Raw genomic sequence first — 20371 nt, 5'->3', positions numbered from 1 at the left:
TTCCTAGGATCTTCTTAATATTATCCACTAATTTTTCACTGTAAAAATTCCATTTGAATTATTTTCTTTTAAATCTACTCGCATTCCAAAACAATTGTAGCATCTATAATTTCAATATCCGAACAATTATTGAATACCCTGTTTGCACAGTAAGCATAAAGGCGCGTCCACATTACTCGTGCTCGTACTCGCCAGGCTTGTGCTTGTCGACGGACTCCTCTGGCTTTTACTTGTGCTCGTAAATCTTCGTCCACACTACTTCAGTTGCTCGCCAGGCTTCGGCGCGTGAGGATCCGTATATTTACTTGTAGTGTGTACAGACTGTAGTCGTATTTTCATTTATTGACTATAGTTTTTAAATTATAAATTTAAAATTTGCTTGTCCCGTGACTTGTCATATCGTCCACATTACTTGCGAGCATAGCGAGTCACAAGAGCATGAGCACGAGCATGAGTAATGTGGACGCGCCTTTAAAAAGTATCTTTAAGAAATCACGCCCTCTTATGAGGTTCTTCCATAAGTGATTATAACAAGTACAGCCCCCTGGTGTAATGTGTTGTAGTTCAGATGAATCTCGACATTTCAAAGGAACGCATACCTATCGTTTTCAAGGTCGATTTTTGTTTGTTTTTTCTCTTCTAATCTGAAGATGGAGGTTATTTGATCCTCCGAAATATTGGCCCACGTCTGAACTACAGAGCGTTACAAACCAGGAGACCCTACCCTTCATACTCTCATCGCTTTCCGGAACTTACCTGCTGTCCAGGTAGCTGACGCCGCCTCTGGGGATGTGCAAGTCGACCGAGTCCGAAAGAGCGCTGCTGCGAATCTCACTGTGGCTACTTTGCGTATCATCCGACGACCGTGGGCCACTCCACGACGTCTTGCAGTCCCGCGTGCTGGACACCACGGTTGTGGGAGTCGGTGTCTCTAATTCTTCCTCATAACCCCCTTCGTCATCATCATCATCTGCATCATCTTCCCCGAGGTCGGTGTCAACATTTGGTACGCCCCTGTACTCACCGTGCCTCGTTCGCTGTTTCAGCATCATTGGGCTCACAACGGCAACCTCAGCGTTTTGGCCTGATGTCAACATATTGTTTCCACTTTTTGGTAACACTCCTCTCCCAACACCACCTCCTGAATGGTTCAGCATTGATGATTCTTTATGGTTCATTTCTATCTTTTCGTAACTGTCGTCTCTACGACGGCCACCTCGAGTCATGCCACTTTGTACCTGACCTTGCCATCTTCCACTGCCAACGGCTTGTTGTCTTCGTCGTAGAGTGCACACGCATAACACAATAAGACATGACGCAAGCACGAAAAGTGCCGCCACAATGATGCTCGCGGCCAGCACACGTCCGGAAAGTCCCGTCTCTGGTGGCCGCCGTAATACGGCCAAAGTAACGCTAGCCTCAACTTTACCTGCCTTATTCTCAGCTGTGCAAACGTACACCCCAGCGTCCTGCATATCAGCTGCCAAAATAGTCAGGTTACTAGTGTAGTCATGAACATGAACCATATAAATTTTCCTACCGTTACTATATGGAACTCCGGAGAGATTGGCAATTACTCTATTCCTCCAAAACCACTTCACATGGGGTTCTGGGATGCCGCCAATGTTGCAAGACATTGTGACATTTCGGCCTTCTACTCCTGTCGTCAATGCCTCGGGAGCTGTTATTTTGGGAACACACGCAAATTCATCGAGATCTAACCTGTCCCAAGGCTTTCCTTTGAGCCTTAAAGGATGAGTACACGCTGGAGGCACATCGTACGGTATGTTCTGCCTGAACATCCACTCTCGTAATGGACGAAGTTCGCATGTGCAATTCCACGGATTTTCGGAGAGTTCTAGACCGTGCAAATTTTGCATGGCAGTGAATGTAGAAGACTTCACGTTCACAAGTTTATTTTTATCAAGTTTCAGCCATTCTAAAGTATTCTCTAATCCCGAAAAAGCTCGAACTTCCACTGTTCCCAGGAGACACTCCGACAGTTCCAGGCGTACCAACGTTGGGACACGTATGAATGCGTCGTTAAGGATCCTCTGTATTGGGTTTCCACTAAGTTTCAACTCCCTCAACTCTGGAATCGAGTCAAAGACATGAGATGGAACCGCAGAAAGCGAATTGTAGCTCAGATCCAGTTCAACCAAATTAATTAGTTTCCGAAAAGCATAACGGTCAAGATTTTTGATACGACATCTCGATAAATGAACTTTTTGAAGATTTAATAACTTTGCTTCAATAAAGGCGTCTCTCCCGAGATTTCCTAATTTGATTCCTGTCAGATTCAATACCTGTGTCCCGGCATCTAACCCCTTCGGGATCTCTGTCAATCTTGCGTTGACACAAGTTGCAGTTTCCTTCCCACTCTTCCATTTACAGTCACAGAGTCCAGAGCACGGATCATCAGCGAGAAGTCCACTTATAAGACAGCAGAGTGTCAGGATAAGCACTGTCAGCGGCGATGCCAAAGATAAAGGTAGGGCTGGATTAACGACTGGCAACTTCCAACGCCATGGTTTGATTCCTTTTTGTTGGTGGTTTCGACTCGACAGACTCGACGGCCAGCAGCCCATCGCGTCCATGCCCTGGACTCAGGGAAGTGACTCTTCCTTGTCAGCAGTCTGCCGGGTCCTCTTCCTCCGAGTCCATCGTGAGAAAATGAGCCCAGGTGGAGAAACCGTGGCTCGCAGCGACGGTTTTCTTGGGCCGTGATGACTAGCCGCGTACCAATCTGTAGGAAAGGAAGCACAGGGTCAAAAAGCGTTTCGAACATCAACGGAAATAATATAAGAATTCGCGAAAAACAGTTTTAGAAGAAATAATATGTCGAATGTATAATGATAATGATTAAATTTGGTATGAATGGCGTCATACGAAATACCAATACATTATGTATATATATACTCGTATATATATATATCGAATATTGTTTGTAGGTAAATACTGTAACTGAATTCAAGTAATGAAATTATATTTGAACAATTGATTTACCCAGCTCTGTACTAATGTAAATAAGTTATAATAAGCTGATGGAATAATGATAATAATGATATTAATAGTAGTGTAGTAATAAATGTTAAAAATCTGATGCAGGAATGGAAAGTCGAAACATCTACATATCAACCCATAAAATACATTACACATAACTGATGGGTTATAAGATTGCATTAAATTCTCTATAACATGATAACATTAACAATAATATATTTGTAGAAAAGAATGTCTGTACAACAGGACTGTAAGCTTCATCACTCTGTCTTGCCCAAACTCTATCTTGTTTAATGTTTTCGAAGTATGTACAGGTTACAAAACAAAAGAAGCATCTGTTGTCACTGCGAGCTTCTACAATCTGCAAGTAAACATTCTTATTCTCGTGCTCACGCCAGTTTGGTATGTCTGGGCTACTTATGTAACAGAGAGAACTTTCTTACTGTGGCAACTGAACTAAAGAAATCTCATTACGCCAATAGAGGTTCATCCAATTTGGAATGGTGTTAGGATTCGTGTCCGGGCAGAACTATTAGTGTTTAAATTGTCTTGAAGCTTGTTGAATGCCTCGTGATACCTGTGAGGAGTACTGAATTTCTCATCGTTTTATGGGGACTTCCTACCACAATACACTATTCATACATTTTTGCTGTATAACCTGTGAAGCAGAAAGCCACCGAGCATAACAGTTACTGGCCTATATGGATTGCGAACTATTCCAGAAAATATGAATCCTTAGACCTAGAATCAAATTCCTTGGAAAAGAGACCATATTATTGTAAGAGCCCTACATATGGTGAGAGCACAAAGCAAAGATATTAGATGCAGCCTATCTCCATGCTTCGAGATGTAGGAGAAACCCAGTGTAAATGCCTGGTCGACTTCTTAGTACTACTCAGTTTATAGGTCCTGTTGTCTTCACTCGGCGAATGTTCAGAATGTAGTCTCCTGGGTTGTGGCATAATGCAATTTCGTAGATAGCTATTAGTGATACGGAGGGAAATGCTGCATCTATCTGGTGCCAATGTATGAAGTTCGGCCCTGAATATGGCAATTTTCTAAACTTTTGTATGCATTCGAGTGCTTAATCTGTGAAACTGCATTTCAAGAGCTTAGAAGCAGCCTGGCCTTCCAAGGGCCAAGGTCATCTTCATCTTGACACGATCAGTTCCAAGTACTACTGTTAGATCACAGACATAAACCCTTCTCAATCGAGCAGATAAGTCAGCGGCAGCGTTTCCGATTTGGGTTCGATTCCAAGAGACTACATCCTCAGTTGGAAGAGCAGTGGTTGAGATGTGAAACGCTTTCTCCAGGCACGAGTCATGGCTGCTTCCTCCACAATCTGTATCCTTCCAGCTAGTTACATTTCAGCCGGTATACAGGCTGGGATAATGGCAGAATAGCAAGTGAACTATTGTAATTCTTTTCTCGTTATATTTAAGAGATATATATGTCCTCCGTATGTATATTGGGGTTCTTTTCTTGGGGCAGAGGGATTGTCATCATAATTACATTTTTTTTCCTTGGCACTACAGCCCGAGTGGGCCTAGGCCTACCTCCATGAACTTCTCCGTTCACTTCGGTTTACTAGATCTTACACATCCGGTAGGACTCCTTGGGCGGGTGATCAGCTCGTCGCAAGGTCTCTACCTGTACACAGACACAGAAAAACGCGCACACATAAACTAAACAGCCATGCCCTGAGTGGGATTCGAACCCATGATCCCGGTTTCCAAGCGAGCGAAGACAGTACATGCCTTAGACCGCTCGACTACCGTAACCGGCCATAATAATTACGATACATAGTACATTTAATGCCCACATTAAAAATGGTTGATTACAAATCTACTCATTCATATGTCTTTATTGAGTGATGCTTAAACATATTCTTTATATTCTTTTTTTTTTAATTCGCTTAGTGGGGGGTGGAGTCCATCTGGGTCCACTCGGCACGTCGGTCACTGATTGGCCTATTGTAGCCTGTCCCGGGTGATTATGATGATGGAGAATTTGTAAAAAAGGAGATTGGCAGGGGAAACAGAAATACTTGGAGAGAATGCGCCCCAGCGCCACTTTGTACACCACAAATCCCACTTCACCAGACCCGGGATCAAACTCGGCCCGCCGCGGTGGAAAGCCAGCGACTAACCGCTAAAGCTATGCCGCGGCCCACCTTTATTTACGTACATCATCCAATGCAGCATGGATGCCATTCAGATATATTGCAATGTATCCTAAATACAAAAATATAATTCCTAGCATGAGCTCGGCTCTTTCAGAATTCGGTTTTATCTTCCACTAGTTAAAACATTTTTGCAAAATGGTTTTTAACTATACATAAACAATTCTAAAAACAAGTCATTTTTCCTCTGCTTTAATTTCAAACTTTCATTATACCCGTTTCCACTGAAATCTATTTAGTTAGCTTCTTACGTATTAAACTGGATACACAAACTTCATTTTCACACTCATGTCGTTGTCCGGGTTTCCTTGGAGAAACTCTGCTTCTGTGGCCCATTAATTTTTCACACGAGCTTCAGAAACGCATCTGTTCGAACAAAAGCCAAGATGACGTGGTATCACGTGTCAAGGCACGACAACAAAATCTCTTGGTAAAATAAAGGCTTCTGTTTTGCCCTCTCTGTTTCTTGCTTCGTTCCTCTGCACGTTCGCTCTCTGGCGATATAAAAACGAAGCAGGCGCACGAAGGAGCAAAAGCTGTAATAGAGGAGTTTGGCGTGGAGCTCAGTGCCGCACTAGCCACACAGCGATGCCGACTTCAATAAACATTTTAATGAAAGTATTATTATTATTATTATTATNCCTGTTAAGGCTAAATTATTGTATTTTTGTTTTCTTTCTTGGAATTGTTACTAATGTACTAGTGCTAACTTTGTAATTGGCCACTGTGCTGTTAAGTTGGCACATAAATAAACACGAATTGAATTGAATTGAATTGAATTGAATTATATAGATTCTTATGTTTCTGTGTTTTGATTGTATGCGTTTTATTTGTTTTCTTTAGTCGTGCTGACTTTGTAATTGGCTTTTGGGCTGTTACATTTACAAGTACATAAATAAAAATTGAATTATTATTATTATTGTTATTATTACTGTAACAGATTTTATCAACGCTTTCCCAAGCAACAGCTCAATAAACACGACTCAACACGCAACAATAAATGAGGCTGTATTTTCAATGCAGCTCGCGTCACTCTCAGCGCTGGTAACGGACCAATGAACTCGCAGTATGACACGTGACATGTGTTTTCTGTGGGGTCCGTACCGAAGAATTATAAAAGGTTCCGGAATAACCGAGAAGGCAAACCCCGTGTGGAGGCGGGTTCGAATACCTCCACCGTGACCCTGCGAGTCGTAGGAGGCGAAGAAAAGGGAAGTCTCAAATCTGAGACAGTAAAATATGGTCGCGAGTCCCAAGGGACTCGGACCCGAGAAAGACTGCGCTCTCGAAGGAGACGTTCCGTCCGTTCGACGCGAGGTGAACCACAGGCGGTAGAAGTTTCTGAGAAAAGCAGACGGCGCGAGTTTTATCTTCATTGATTTTAATGTTCCAGCGCTCACACCACGTCTCAATTGAATTTAGAACGCGCTGCAATTTTCTGAGAACATAAACCTCTTCGCGATCTGCGGCATGCATGCTAGTGTTACCGGCAAAGAGTGCCAGACAAACACCTGGAGTCTGGGGGTATCAATAATACATACCCAGAAATAACATTGGAGACAGAACGGAACCTTCAGGCACCACAGTTTGTATTTCTCTAGGCGTGTATATTTCGCCTTCGACAGAAATTGTGAATTTCCGCTCAAAGAGAAAGGAACTAATAAGCTTGATTAAATTCGTCGAAAATTCTAATTTTTATATAATTTGCATGAGAAGCCAGGGTGCCATATTTCATCAAAGGCCTTTTTCAGTATCCAGAATACCGCCGTCGTAGACGCGTTATTGTTGAAATTCAAGGTCACGTGGCCCATTACTCTCATACATTGAATTGTCGTGCTATGCAGTGCACGGAAACCAAACCGACTTTCTCTCAGGAGGCCTATCGCTTTAATGTGACTTGGGCCGTTTCTAGAATGACTCTATCGAAATGATTGCCCTTAGAGGACAAGAGGATTATCGGACATAAATTCTAAGGAAATTTTGGGTCGTTACAAAGTCAAAGTCAAAGTCTCATTGCGACTGACAGTCATCAGCGAGACATTCAGTCAGTCTTGGTGTTGAGCCCAATCTGAGGCTCATGACCAGATGTTTAGTACTGTTTGACAGTTACGGTCTTGTTATTGTGGGGCGCTCTCTCTGATGAAAAGACGGATCTGTCTTCTGTCAGTGTTCACAAAAATGACCCCTTCTACTTCCATGGCACGGATCGCATAGAAAACACCACTTCCAGTAGCTCATCCATTGTTGATTGCATACGTTGCCTAGCACTGACCGTTTCTCTAGCTGCCTTATTCTATGAAGCCTCATGTCACAATATATATAATTTCTGTAATAAAAGTTATCAGCGAATCCTTCCTACTCCTTCTTTCATTCAATAAGCAATGTAATTCTGATTACATATTACAATAGGTATCAATTTTAAGCTTAAAATGTGTTTAATATATGGAAAGATATAATTACGGTCTAATTATTCAGTTTATCTAAAATAAGGTAGCCGTGGAATTGCAGAATATAACTGCCTTTCTGACATTCTTTTTTTCAGTGGCTCTACAGCCCCCCTTCGGCCCTGGCCTCTGATTTTCAGTTTTATGATTATTTTACAGACGATAGGACTCCTTGGACGAGTGATCAGCTCGTCGCCTCTACCTGAACGCAGAACAACACAAACACAGCATACATATATACACTTACCAAACATCCAAGCCTTGTGTGGGATTCGAATCCACGATCCCTGCTTCCGAACGAGCGAAGACAGTACATGCCTTAGAACTCTCGGCTACCCTGACCGGTCTTTCTGATATTAGTTATACTATATTTTCTTATAAGTAATTTGAATAGGACAAATGTTGACTTTTAATTTGTAATTTCTTCTGCAGAACTTGCTTGTTACCTGTTTAGTAAACACTTTTTTAGTCTAGTGCCTGCATACTGTGTATTCTGGGTTACGATACTCCGTTCTCTGCTATAGTGATACAGATGGCGTGGAGTTCACAGCTCCAGCAGTGATGTGGACTGCTAGATAATGCCTAATTTTCAAATGAAAATTCTCTCGATCTACGAAGAGTATTGTGTAATCAATTAAAGTTAAGACATTACAATGGCCAGGCATATAAAAGCCACAAACAATACCTAAATTACTGCTGTGTTATAGAGCATTTACTTACATAGACTTATCAAACAGAGAGGAACATTTTCCATTCATTGTAGAATTAAAACCGCTGTTGGCTTTCTAATAATTTAGGTTTATTTATTCTGTTGTTCAATGGCAAACAATTTCTCCATTGTCAACCTGACATTCTGAAAATGTAGATTCCTTTTGTTTAGTGGTTCCATTCGATTGTTATTTTAACAGTTAATTTCCGTAATATCGATCATTTATATTCATTTGTTTTCATAAACGTCCATCTCAGAAAATAAAGTGAACCTGTCTCCCAATCACCCTATCAACAGACCCATTAACCCTCACTAAAATATGTCTACAATTAATATTATTTTGAATTAACTGAATTTGTTTCTCGGAACCGTCCAGCTGTATCTCCTCCCTGCTGTTCAGTAAAGGAAGGCGTAAAAATTAAGCTGATACTTTACTTGTACAGCAACCTATGCCGATAAAGGGCAACAGTAACCTCTGGCAATCATTCAGTTTATCTTCACATAAACCGAAAACTAACAACTGCAATCCACAACTGGCTAAAAAATGAAGAATAAAAGTCGATGTATCAAAATATTGTGACATGTTGACCCCTACCTCCCCAGCAACACGTTACATTGGTGTCAGAAGTGTTACGAACTTAAACACGCCACTAATTGAATTGTTGTGCATCGAGTATTCTACTGCTACAAGATGGAGAAACAAGATTTGCAACGAATAATGGAAATGCTGGCAAGAATGGACGCCAACATGAAAACCCACCAAGAAATGGAGGCCAACAGGAGGAAAGACAAAGAGGATTTAATGGCCAAATTAGACGCCAACCAAGAAATGGCGGCGGCCGACAAGGCCGTAACATTTAGCATATGTAGAGAAATGTGACCTCCGGTCCATATAAATAATGTACAACTCCCTCAAAAAGATGTTAAGTATCTTGTGTTGCACCTTGGCAGGAGACTCACCTGGCGTAAATACGTACACTTAAAACGGAAACAACTGGAAATCACACCCAACAAAACGGACTGGTTACTTTGACTTAAATCCAAACTCACCATGAACAACAAACTCCTAATGTACAAAAAATAACCAAGGAAATCTGAACTTATGCAATCCAACTTTTGGCACGGCTTTCAGCTCCAACGTTGAAATATTAGAACCTTTCCAAACGAAAGCCTTACGCATGATAACTATTGCTTCCCGATTCGTACCGAATGCAGTTATCCTAAGGGATCTTCAGACGCCAACAATTAAAGAGGAAATCCGCCGTGTCAGCTCAGAACATGGCGCTCGCTTAAGTGCACACCCAAGCGACTTAGCTGTGAACCTTATGGCCGGCGCGTAAGGCTGACAACCTTACTGCCATCCGTGAGACTATTGTTAAGAAAATATGGTAGCCTCAAGGTCTCTTATCCCTATGGTTCTCCACGGCCTGTTACAGGGATAACTTTACAGTGGCAAATTAATGAAGTGAGCTAGACCCTTTCAAGTGAATGGATGAATGAATTAATGCATAAAGAGTAGGCCTAGACGGGCTCTTACGTCGCAGTCTTCAATGATCTATTGTGCATCCCCTTCTGTTTCAACCCTTCAACAATCCTACACTTCGAATGAATCCTACTTACAGGACCGTCCTGATAGTCACTTGGCTCCATAAGGTAATGGCCCAGGTGGCGAAATCTTAAGCAGTCTGTAGCCTTACTTCACGTAGGACGTAGGTAAATTTAAAAAAAAAAATCCACCTCATCGGGACTCGAACCCGCGACTTTCCGACTTGTAGCATAATACCTGAACTAACTACGCTACCACATGCACCCTCTGTCTGGAGTACTGTGGTATATTTCCCAAGGCTGCAAGTCCAATCAAGTGAACGTAATTACTGTTCCAAAAGTGTTTACTGCACAAACCGATGAAGCACAAAAGAGATGAAAATGACACATTGAAAACTTCCAAAAATAAAGCGAGTATTTTTTTTACAGTACCGCTAATGACATTTCCAGGACGCAGTCGCTATATATACCACCGAAGAAGTGCCCTTGCTTTCGCGTCCAGGGATGATCTCGGTCGTCTCTTGAAGCCTGTATCCTGTCTGCCCACAAGTCATATGGCACACACAGCTGTCTCTAGACATGCCGCTTTGTGGCTCAATTGAATCTTCACTGCGTCTCACTAATCTCACTATCTGTCAGATGTTTTCAGACTCCCTGCATGGCACAGGTCATGTTAGCTTAAACAAAAATGCTAATTTTCGATTCAAGGCTCACTCAGAAGCTGGTTAGGCTAACCAGGTTTGTTTTAGAATATTATTATTTAGTGCTGGATCCAAGAGGGATGAAATAATAAAAGTCTGGAGAACATGCACAACCAGGAGCTTCTTAACTTGTACGCTTCGATAAATATAATTATAATGACCAAATTAAAGAGCACGAGAAGGACGGTGCATGTAGCACAGACGGGAACGTGGAAGAATGCACACAGCATTTTGGTGGGGAATCCAGAAGGAAAGAGACCACTAGTAAGACCTAAATATAGTTAGGAAAATGACAATACATTCGATCTTTGAGAAATAGAATGAGATATTATTGACTGGGTTATCATCTGGATCAGGTTACGGGCTAGTGGTGGGCTCTTGTGAACATAGTAATGAACCCTCGTGTTGCCTAAAATATTAAGAAATTATTTAGTAACTCAGCGACTGTCGGCTTCTAAAGAAGGATTTGGCTCTATAGAGATAAACAGTTAGTTAGTGTTTGGTGATGTGAAAATGACATGCTTTGATCTATAAAATCCTCTTCTGCTAGGAGGAATGTTTCCAGCCACTTCAGTAATATGAAATCATCAAATACATACATACATATGCAGTATGTACACATACATATCAGATGATTCCATTTCAAATTCTCATATTTTAAATAGTGAAGATTCAGTATAATATTAACATTTTACCTGCTGTATCTACCTGGTTGTTTCTTCTCTGTAGGCTTTCGAGTGAACCATTTGAAGCGCAGAACATCCGTAAAGTAGTTTAGAATATGAGTGTCAGCACTCAATATACAGCTTTCTCCAGCCTTACATTCTATTCCCCTTAGCCAAGTATTTTTCTGAAGCACTTTGTTCACAAACACTCTATCCGTCCCCTGAAGTAATGAACTTGCAGACTTTGTCCACCGTCTGTTGCTGTGAAAGGACAGAAAGCTTCGGCTGGCGAATTTGTTTTCACCATCAGCTGAAACGATGAGTAGGCACCTACTCAAGTTGTTAGTTACAAAGGGCTAATCTGTCGATGGTACAGTGACTGAGATTAGCTCTACATAAGAGACTTAGCTGAAGAGAGGCGTCTCACATCATTCCACCGGAAGACAGAAACAAGTCAATTTGCCAAACTTTCATGTTTCTTCAGAATAGCAGATAATGAAGACAATCCATAAACTTAATTAATTTTGAGTGTACTACATCACCGTCACAAAGCCTATATAATAGCACTCACTGTATGAGTACGCCCATTAGGGAGAGATATAAAATTTCATTCATACAAAACATAGGACAAAATTAGGCTTACAGTTTTATGGCTTTATGAATAACTACTTCTCGGGAACGGAAATGAAGCTACAATAATTTTATGGCCTGTTATATTTATTATACAAAGTAATGGGTTTTCAACTTGATGATCTTTCAATCACATTAAGACCTTAATTTTATTTCACGTTGTGTACTCTTATCTTATACTATATTATTTAATAAACAGAAAAATTAATTATTGCACAACTGAGGGAATGAAAAGTTATATCACACAGTGCTACATTTAGAATAAATGGAAAGTAATTACGTTTATGAGAGCCCATTTCATTAATGTAATAAAAAATTAAGCAATTTGCACACATCATGCTTACTTTCATATTTTAATGAACTGAAAATTTTATGGTGAAATNAAATCCCAGAAGACTGCTTTCTTCATTAAACTTGTACATTTCAGCTGCTGGTACTGTAATATTTATATGTAGAGCTAAGCACAAAGAGCAGCAACTTACTACGTATATGGGAAGATGTAGGTCGCGTCTCTCAAACTTCATGGATACATGAATGAAGCGATTCTGATTAAGATTTAACCTATTCAGTTGAGTCCAACTCGAAAAATTTAACGATTCATGGCAATTTGTAAGTAAAATAAAGAAGCAAAGAAGTAATTATTTCATGGAAATTTCAATTACTCCAAAGTAAAACTTAACTAAGAGTATTATTTTAAAAATGTGAAGCTATTTCTGTACCAGGCCGTGAAAGTCCGTAGGTTTGTGAGACGTCGAGGCTCCAACATTTTCTTTAGACCATCGGCTTACAGATGGCGGTAAGGTTGTCAGCCTTACACGCCGGCTGCCCTTTACTCCCCAGGAATATTATTGGTACTTATTTCTGTTAGAGGCTGAGTCGACTCCATGCCATGATGCGGCTGGAAGGATTAGGTAAATTGAAAAAATCCACCCCATCGGAACTGGAACCAGCGACCTTCCGGCTTGTGCATAGTGCCACAACCAACTGCGCTACCGCGTATGGAAAAATGTAAAAGTGTCAAATTATGACCATGATCTGAGTGTACATTTGAGGACATTGTTGTTACCATTTCAACAAACTGTATCTCAAATGTGCAAGCTCTCTTCCGCAGGACATTTGTAGTATAAAAAGACTAAGGAGAAATTAATATTTATGGTGCAAATATTTCAAAACGACTAGTTCAGGATAAGAGTCTTGAAGCTCTGAAGAAAGCAGAGAATGTAGAAAATTATGTAATCTGGAATATGTTAATTTATGTTAGATCTGAGGTTTTCATTGCGGTGACCATGAAGATTACTGGCTCTAACGGAAACAGCTCTGCATGTAGGCCATCTTCTTCCTCTGTTTCTTGCTTTGCTTACTCTTCGACCCTGAAGATGGAGGCGAAGTTTTCTTCCGAGATCTCGGGTTGTCTTCGAACTACACGTTATGAAACCCAGAAGACTCTGTCCTTCATGCTAATATGTAATCTCCTACAACTATTATATAGGCGATTCAATTATAGTCTTAATGATGGGTTGTGTGCAGCTCTGATAAGAGAAAAAGGAGTTGTATATAGGCGCACCTAACGAATATTGGTTCGGGAAGTATCTTGGTTGAGGGAGGCGTAGAGGTGGGGTGTTGTGAAGTTGAAAATAAGAAAATCGATTAAGGCACAATGGACTGTACCAACATGCCCCGTTTATAAACCAATAGCTGCAATTTTAGTGCGGGTTAGGAATTTTCGGATTATAATTCTATATACTTGATTATTTTGTAGGTAAATTAGTCAGTAACCTAGCTAGTTAAGCAGTCGAAGTTGTTTCCAGCGTATCAAAGTGTTGTATACGGTGAAATATATAAGGTGACATACTTGTTTGAGGATTAAGGTACAGGTTAAAGTAAATCTCCAATCACATTGGCAGTGCGGTCTAAGGCATCAAATATCTTCGCTCTCTCGAAAGCTGGGATTGTCGGTTCGAATCCCACTCGAGGCATGGATGTCTGTGTGTATTTATTCTGTGTTTATGTTGTTCTGGGTGTAGGTAGAGGCCTGACCATGGGCTGATCCCCCGTCCATCTGCTCACGCTCGTTCTTCGCTCGCGGATTTTTTCTTTTTTTCTTCTACCCTAAAGATGGAGGAGGTACTTTCCTCCGAAACATCGGTTTATATAATATCTTCACGGCGCCACATCCCAAAATACGGCATTCTTCAACAAATGTACTAATTATCTTTCAGCTTCTGTTCTCAGACACTCCGCACTAACTCCCAAGGGAACCGCTCGCCATGCCAACCTGTCCCATTACGGGATACTTGTATAACAAAATGTTATACGGAATTCTTATATTATTTAATGCTTGCTAAATGACCCATTCGCCCATTAATTACATGTGCCAATTAATAATACATTGCCTATGTCCATGTTAATATACAGATAGCTGTCGTTCAAATTAATTCTGCTGTTTATTTATGACTAATTTCACTATTCCTTGACTGATAAATTTACACCTGTTCTGATAATTGACATTCTGCTGTACAAAGAGACCATGTTTCTCTTGACGATGTGACTGTATTTCCCTTAAACACAACTGCGCCGGTCACGGTAGCCGAGCGGTCTAAGGCATGTATTGTCTTCGCTCGCTCGGAAGCCGGGATTGTGGGTTCGAATCCCACAAAAGACATGGAAATTTGGTGTGTGTATGCGTTTATTCTGTGTTTAGGTAGAGGCCTTGCGACGCGCTGATCACTCGTCCAAGTAGTCCTACAGTCTGTAAAATGATCAACGTAAAAAAGAGCAACCTCGACACCATAAAGGTATAAGAGGAACGGATTAAGTAGCGGTTAGTCGCTGGTATCCCACCGCGGCGGCCCAGGTTCGAGCCCCGGTCTGGTCAAGTGGGATTTGTGGTAGACAAAGTGGCGTTGGGGGCAGGTTTTCTCCGAGTACTTAGGTTTCCCATGCCACTCTTCATTCCACCAAATTCTTCATCATAATCACCCGGAGCAGGTACGACAGACCAATCAGTGGCCGAAGTGCCGAGTGGACCCGGCTGGACTACACCCCCCACTGTGCGATATAAAAAAATTAAAAAACTGATTAAGTAAGTAAAGATCACAACTGCATGGTGCGACGAGGGCGTGCTCTGGGGATGACTTGATGGGTTACTGAGATCGATAGTGTCCCGCGGTAAACGATTACGTCACAATGTCGGATGGGTGTAGGAAAGTGGTCGTGAGACCGACCATATTTCTGTGAACATAGTAACCATGGTTACACAAACCAATCAAAACCGGATATTGGGATTTATGTAGGATTTATCCCTAACGCTTCATCTGTCAAGTACTGAGAAGTACAGCAGTAGCACTTCTGTGGAAATTAATGGTTACAATCATTGTATTCTGCGAACAATTCCCGCATGCAAAATCATCGTTATATACTGAAAAATTTGTATTGTCATTAAAATAGAAGAACGTATATTTGTTAGCCGGTCACAGTAGCCGAATTGTCTATGGTATGCACTGTCTTCGTTCGCTCTGAAGCCGGGATCGTGAGTTTAAATCCCACTCAGGGCATGGATATTTGGTGTGTGTATGCGTTTATTCTGTGTTTGTGTTGCCCTGTGTGTAGGTAGCGGCCTTGGGACGGGCTTATCCCTCGTCCAAGGAGTCCTGTCGTCTGTGTAATGTTTAAAAGAATAAAAGTAACCTTCGACACCCGTATAATGGTATAAGAGAAACGGATGGAGAAAATATTTTCTTTACTTATTATATACGTCGTGATGAAGTTAGTAGCTCAGACTACGTAGTGTCTGTTGGTAGGAAGATCAGTGCCCACGTAATTAGAAGAGGATGTGGAAGGCAGAATTGTTTGCCCAGCTGAAAGTATCGTCCCGGTAATTGGCTGGAGGGACAAAAGTAGGCCACGGAAATCTTCGTCTAGGATAGCGGTCCCGTCTACATCCAATTGCGCCTCTCAGATACATATAACAAACATCGCCGAGACCATTCTCTTCGGTTATTTTGGAACAAAAGAAGATAAACACTTTTCCATAGGCAGTTAGAGCCATTATCGAGATGATAAATACAAGTATCTTATGTGTTTACTAAACAAATCAGAATTACTAATTGAAATTAGCCCTGTATAAGGGACCCAACACAGTAGGTGTCTCCCACCTATACCTGAGGACGGAAACAGATATAGTTTCCGAAACGTTGTGTTTTCTGGTTTTTAGAAAAACGGATGACGGACAAAGTCCGAGAACACAATAATTCTGAGTGTTACACACCATCGTTAGAACCCTTTAGAACCTATTAAACAAATATGTGTTCACACATAAATTAAAGTAGGCTTAGAATATCATATATCATTTTAATTAAGAACATGAAGAAACTTCAGAACTTGAGTTCATGTTCGACATTGTAGTAGAGCAGTGGTTCTCAACCTTTGTGAGACTGCGGCCCGGTAAATTATTTTATATAAGACGAGGGTCCCATATGATTGATGCCAGGGCCCGGTAACATTTGAGAAACACTGCAGTAGAGGGCACAACAATATCGTATAATTCAGAAGCCATTTTATTGCGAAACTTTCGAAGACATTAGTCACACCTCCAGACCATCACCTCGAATCACGCCACATTTCTGATTCCATCCACGTCGCATTGCCATTTATAAAGACGATGAATGAAACAAGACGAGGCTTTCTGTCTCTGTAATGGACGAACCAAATACATGCATCGCTTTCGAGAGGAGGCGACGCCACCCTTCACAATGCCAAGCAGCACCGAACTGTAAGGATATTCTAACAAACTGACAAAGCCCACGACTGGAAGTACCGCTAGACACTATAAAGGCGTCTGCCATCTTCTGAGTATGTATAATGAACTCTCAGGTATGGGACTGGCTCTGAGTTCGGGTTATATATATTTTGACTGGATGGTATGGATTGGATTGATCTGGCTCAGGATAGGAACCAGTGGAGGGCTCTTGTGAACTCGGTAATGAACTTTCGGGTTCCATAAAATGTTGGGAAGTTCTTGAGTAGCTGCACAATTCGCGGCTTCTCAAGAAGGGCTCAGCTCCAGGAGTAAGTAAATAAGTAAGTATGGCTCTTCCAACCCATTTAGGGTCCTGGATTCTTATTCAGTCCCGTAATTATTTTTCGCAAACGGTATGATTTCTTGGACGAGTGATTAGTTCGTCGTAAGGCCGCTACCTAAACACAGGACAACACAAACACAGAATACAAAGGCATACACACACCAAACAACCATGCATTAAGTAGGAGTCGAACCTACGACCCCAGCATTCGAGCGAGCAAAGATAGTTCATGCCTTAGACAGCGCAGCTACTGTGATCGGCTAGGTTATCTATACATTTATATTATGATTTATGAATATCGGAATACTGACATAAATTAATTAATCGAGGGAGATTTTGAGTCAATTCCAAAAAAAAAATTATGATGTTGAAAGAGTGGCTGATGCGTGCAGGACAATATACAATTAATTGCATCGCTTATAGGTAACACACGCACATGCTACTAGTAAGAAAGGCGACTTATAGAATATAGTCTGTCTACTAGGGGCAAAATGATGAAACATTGTGACGTTGACCGTTATGTCACCATCAGAAATTTACCAGATTATACCTTCAACACACTTCCTCTATTTGTATGCAGGTAGGCAATTCGAACATAGTTATATAGAAAGTTTTCTACACAAGGTAGCACATACCCTGGTTCGTAAAGGGACTTCAGGAAGGTCCTAGTCTAACAGAATTTCCTTTGGATATACCGTACGAGGACACCGCGTGAAAATGGTAGACCTAGTAAAATTGCAGATCAGTCAACCGCGCGGACTGTGACTGAGGTAAATCTAACAAATGAGGTGGTGGCAGAATACCAACATAGTGACGTCAACGTTATTGTGTGTCCATACTTCGGAAATTTACTTCAATCATGTATGTTAGAGAGCAAACATGCAGAGTCAGTTTTGTGCTTAGAAGAAATGCAAACAGTAACGGGTCCAACTGGAAACTGAATACTTTCGAACGACGATAACAAATCAAAACCTGATTCAGGAGGAAATTAAGAGGAGATTGAACTCGGGTAATGCTTGCTACTATTCAGTACAGAACCGTTTGTCTTCTCGTCTGCTGCCCAAAAACATGAAAATAAGAATATATACAAAATTACAATTTTGTCCGTGGTTCTGTATGAGTGTGGAAGTAGGTCTCTGACATTAAGGGAGGAGCATAGACTGATAGTGTTTGAGGACAGGGTGTTGAGGAGAATATTTGTACCGAAGAGGGATGAAGTGATACAAGGTTGGAGAAAACTGCATAATGAGTAGCTTCATAACTTGTACTCTTCTCCAAGTGTAATTAGAATGATCAAGTCAAGGACGATGAGGTGGGCAGGACATGTAGCAAGAATGGGGGAGAAAAGGAATGCATATAGGATATTGGTGGGAAAGTCAGAAGGAAAGAGACAACTGGGAAGACCAAGGCGTAGGTGGGTGTACAATATTAGAATGGATCTTAGAGAGATAGGATGGGATGGTATGTATTGGATTAATCTGGCTCCGGTTAGGGACCAGTGGTGGTCTCTTGTGAACACGGTAATGAACCTTCGAGTTCCATAAGATGCTGGGAAATTCTTGAGTAGCTGCTGATTTGACTTCTCCTCAAGAAGGGCTTAGCTCGATAAGTAAGTAAGTAAATACTTCCTTATTTTATAAATTAAAAAACATCCGTGCCAAAACTGAACTGTCAATAATATTTAGACTTCAGACTGATCACCATTGCATCCTACAGGCATGAAAGAAATCTGTCTGGTGTTTGCCTGTTTCTTCATAATCAGCAGCGATTCGTACGGAATTGCTGCATCTTTAAGCCTCACGTATCCAGGATATGGTATGTATCTGCCAAAGTACGAGTATCGTATGAACCAAACAGACGGAAAAATATTAATTCGCAGTTTAGAAGACAAGAAATATTTTCAGCATACATTGTATAGAAGGTTAAGCATTAGAAGAAAGCGTGAGAAAAATGTCAATGATCAGAATAAATCAGAGTGTGTTTTATGGAATGCACTGCCCTTGCAAATCTAAATCTTTTCTAACACCATGTTTCCATTTCCAGTTATAATCAATCATACGTCTCCATTAGTTCCTTCTGTATTCTCATATTTCTAAATAACTAGCATCCTGCCTTCACTGTGAATGTTCTTTAATGAGAAACTGTTAGTTATTTGACTGGACAAGAAATTCCACGTAAGGCTTATTGCTGACCTCGCACAGGAACGCAATTGTCAATATCTTGAGCTAGTCCAATCCAATCTACATTCCTATACTCTCTCTAATTAATATTAGTTCATGATTTATTTAAACAGTCTTGCAGTGCATACACTCATTTATCTCCTTCTCTCCCTCGCACTACATGTTTCGGCATAATAATGCCATCTTCAGGTGCTTACTTATCCACGCCAAACTAGTTCATTGCATGCCTTGTTCTCATATTAAAATAACTAAAATATGTATCTATCATATACATTGTCAAACGATAGATACATATTTTAGTTATTTTAATATGAGAACAAGGCATGCAATGAACTAGTTTGGCGTGGATAAGTAAGCACCTGAAGATGGCATTATTATGCCGAAACATGTAGTGCGAGGGAGAGAAGGAGATAGATGAGTGTATGCACTGCAAGACGGTTTAAATAAATCATGGACTTAAATTAGTGCAACAGGACGCTAAAATATAACATTAGTAATATTAGTTCTCCAAAGAGATCTGATTCATTCGGTTTTCCGAGACAACTTTCGTGCGTATCTTTCATCTCCCTCTATCACTAACACAGTATGTACCACAAATGGCATAATTCTTTACTTAAAGATACTAATAACGTTTATTCTAAAGTGCTAACAGTGAAGCTCCTCATGTTACATTCTCCCTTTCATATATGAATGTTCTCATGACATTGCAACTCACCCTCAATTCATTTTTTTTCCTTGAGGTGAGAAGCTAAGATGCACACCCATATAAAACGACATATCTACGTTCTAATCTTCAGGGTTTTTAAAATATGAGACGAGAAATATTCACACTTCTCCCCGTTACCTGGTCACTGGTCCTGCCTGGGGATGGTAAACCCTGGACTCTGTAGGGTAAGTAAAGTAAATTGAATGATCCCTTCAACATCCATCACTGTCTCACAGTATAGCTGCAATGCAAACAGCAGATAATTGGCCCCTGAACTGCTGTTCTGTTCATGTTGGGAGAGGATAGATATTTACTTGGTCCTCTTGTTTAAATATAAAATGTTTGTTTGTACAGCTGAAGAAGTTCATATTCAAGGAAATCGTGTTTCTTTTCTATATAGCTGTTTACAGCCAGGGTTCCCCTTTCGTTTGAATGCTGGCAATGTCATGTGGGGTCATGACACAATCCACTAGAGTCCAGCAGACTGCTCAGCTGGAAGAAGGAATCTACCCCCCCCCCCCC

At 41.0% G+C, this 20371-nt stretch overlaps 1 protein-coding gene across 3 annotated transcripts in view; it reads right to left on the bottom strand.

Moving 5' to 3' along the window:
• LOC111873411 overlaps positions 1 to 20371 on the bottom strand; it is a 650279-nt gene that overhangs the window by 8953 nt on the left and 620955 nt on the right. For all 3 annotated transcript variants that reach the window (XM_033755081.1, XM_023868098.2, XM_023868099.2), the window contains exon 3: positions 757 to 2746. In XM_033755081.1, coding sequence (XP_033610972.1) covers positions 757 to 2597 — 1841 coding nt within the window. In that variant the 5' untranslated portion in view covers positions 2598 to 2746. The remainder of the gene's footprint in view (positions 1 to 756; positions 2747 to 20371) is intronic.

Source organism: Cryptotermes secundus, unplaced genomic scaffold (genome assembly GCF_002891405.2).
Source record: "Cryptotermes secundus unplaced genomic scaffold, Csec_1.0 scaffold22, whole genome shotgun sequence".
NCBI classification, from domain to species: Eukaryota; Metazoa; Arthropoda; class Insecta; order Blattodea; family Kalotermitidae; genus Cryptotermes; species Cryptotermes secundus.
This window is presented reverse-complemented; position numbering and strand designations above follow the sequence as displayed.